The 2500-nt window shown below is 46.9% G+C and overlaps 1 protein-coding gene across 1 annotated transcript in view; it reads left to right on the forward strand.

Annotated features, from left to right (window-relative positions):
* LOC111960893 (collagen alpha-1(V) chain-like) overlaps nt 1-2500 on the forward strand; it is a 198533-nt gene that overhangs the window by 115371 nt on the left and 80662 nt on the right. Inside the window, exon 14 of the mRNA XM_070442065.1 lies at nt 2438-2500. This exon is cut by the window's right edge and continues 30 nt beyond it. Coding sequence (XP_070298166.1) covers nt 2438-2500 — 63 coding nt within the window. The remainder of the gene's footprint in view (nt 1-2437) is intronic.

Genomic DNA, 2500 nt, shown 5'->3' on the forward strand with positions numbered 1-2500 from the left:
TCATTTTTGAGTTGGCCTCTTCTTAATTGTCCTGACCCCCCCCCCCCCCCCCCCCCCACAATAACTTAGTATAGTTGTGAACAAATAGCATGTCAAGATGTTAATCTATAATAATCTAATTGGTCAAATTATTGCTTGAATTGTGCCAAGTTCGATAGTGGGCTTGGTAGTTAGATGCCATTTGTTGTGCCCTTAGGTTTCTGCTTTGGTCACAGTTCAAAAATTGGCCTCTCTCTCTCTCCTCTCTCTCTCTCTCTCTCTCTCTCTGCTCTCTCTCTCTCTCTCTCTCGTCTCTTCTCTCTCTCGCTCTCTCTCTCTCTCTCTCTCTCTTCTCTCTCTCTTCTCTCTCTCTTCTCTCTCTCCTCTGTCTCTCTCTCTCTCTGGTGGGTCTCCTGGCGCGCATGGTTGGATCTCTGTGTTATAGTTTGTTTCTGTGAGAGGAATGATGGGCTTCTCGAGGACATTGCTGCTTTTGGTTTAGGTTTAGGATATCCTAGCAGCAGGTACAGCTAATTGTTGCTGGCACTGTATTATGGAGGAATGTTCAAAAGTATATCTCACCACAGTGTACGAGAGAGAGAGAGAGAGAAGAGAGAGGAGCGAGGAGGAGGACGAGATGCGCGGGGGAAGGAGGAGAGACGATGGAGAGAGAGAGAAGAGAGGAGAGAGAGAGAGAGAGAGAGAGAGACGGAGGAGAGCAGAGAGAGGAGACGAGAGAGAGAGATGAGGAGGAGGAGAGAGAACCACGAGGAGAGACGAGAGAGAGAGGAGACGAGACGAGAGAGAAGAGATGAGACGAGACGGATGAGAGAGAAGAGAGAGAGAGAGACAGAGTATGAGAGAGGGAGGAAGAGAGCATTCGTGGAGCGAGCACTATATGGTGAAAAACCGGCACTTTTCACGACCATCGGGCATTGACGAGAGTATCTCGGAATAGCCCTTGGCCTGTCTAATTTGCTGCACCTTCGCACGGGTCTTCCAGGCCTTATTACGAAGGTTTCGGAGATGCGGGAGTGGGCGTATGTGTTTTATATCGATTACTTTTTGTCATTCTGTTATCACACCCAGCATGTCTCGTTGTCATGGTCTGTGTTGGGAAGCTTTCGGGGAATCATCTATATGTTAAACAAGAAAGAAACAAAATCCACGCAGATCCATGACCGTGATGTTGTGAGAGTGTACCTCATATACCACGGAGGGAGTGGAGATGAGAGGAAACAACACATCAGCGCAGTCAGGTCATGCCATCCCCAACTCCGTGAGCAGTTCCAGCGGAATCCTGGTTCACGAACTATATCCGGAGGTTCTCCAGGGCTTCAGCACGCTCCGTCCCCTGCTGAGAGGAGTCCCCAGACAGATTGTGAATGGACGCGGAAGGTGGAGAGAGGGCTATCAGACGCTGAAGGCATGCTTCACCCTGGCTCCCGTGGTTGAACTCCCGACCCCTCAACTTCCCCTTCTCATCGAGGGTGGATGGCCCTCCGAAGTAGAGTCAGCAGTGGCTGTCCCCAGGCGCACCCAACGACCTCCAAAGCTGCGGCCCTCTACTCCAAGGACAGATGAAGAGAGAGAGAGAGAGAGAGAGAGAGAGAGAGAGAGAGAGAGAGAGAGAGAGAGAAAGGTTTATGCAAAAAATATAGAGACAATTGAAAAATATAGAGTAAAATATTATGAAAGAGATCCCTAGCTAGAGAGATGTTGCTGTATTTAAAAAAAAAAGTAAGGTTTGCCAGCTTCATGCAAACCTGTGTTCGATGTTATTTTTTCCTTCCATAGTAACACGGTTGTGGTGATGGTTGTGGTGACAAACCCTCACTGGTCTGTTTTTATTCATACCAACAGAAACTGAAACACATCTCTATAGGATCAACCAACTGGTTGCATTACCCACATTTCACCACTAGATGCCAGTATAGGCATGTGAACTTGTGATGGGAAAAGGACCATAACCAGGCAGTTGATGTATAAGCTACGGTTTTTACAACTTAGTAGTTTTAATGCAAGCCAAGCCTGAATTTGAATTTGTATTTTTTTATAACTTGTTTCAGTACAATCATATTTTATTTATTTATTTAGACATTGTGTTTGAAGAATGGGTAACCTAGCCTGTAAGATGACTTGGCATTTTCTCAACCCACTGTCTCTTCTTGCTCTGTCTGTCTCTGTCTATTTGTCTGTTTCTGTCTCTTTGTCTTTCTCTTTGTCTGTTTCTGTCTCTGTCTCTTTGTCTTTCTCTTTGTCTGTCTCTGTCTCTTTGTCTGTCTCCTTGTCTGTCTCTCTGTCTGTCTCTGTCTCTGTCTTTTTGTCCATCTCTGTGTCTGTCTCTTGGTCTGTCTCTTGGTCTGTCTCTATATCTCTGTCCATGTACCTGTATCTACTGGACTGGCCTTACCTGTTGGGTCTGGTTCTGAGTTCTGAGTTCTGCTCTCCTCCTCAGTTCCGCTTCAGTTCTGGAGGAGACTCTGGACAGAAGGGACCTCAGGTGTCTGCTCAGGAGGCC

This window comes from Salvelinus sp. IW2-2015, linkage group LG4q.1:29 (genome assembly GCF_002910315.2).
Source record: "Salvelinus sp. IW2-2015 linkage group LG4q.1:29, ASM291031v2, whole genome shotgun sequence".
Classification (NCBI taxonomy): Eukaryota; Metazoa; Chordata; class Actinopteri; order Salmoniformes; family Salmonidae; genus Salvelinus; species Salvelinus sp. IW2-2015.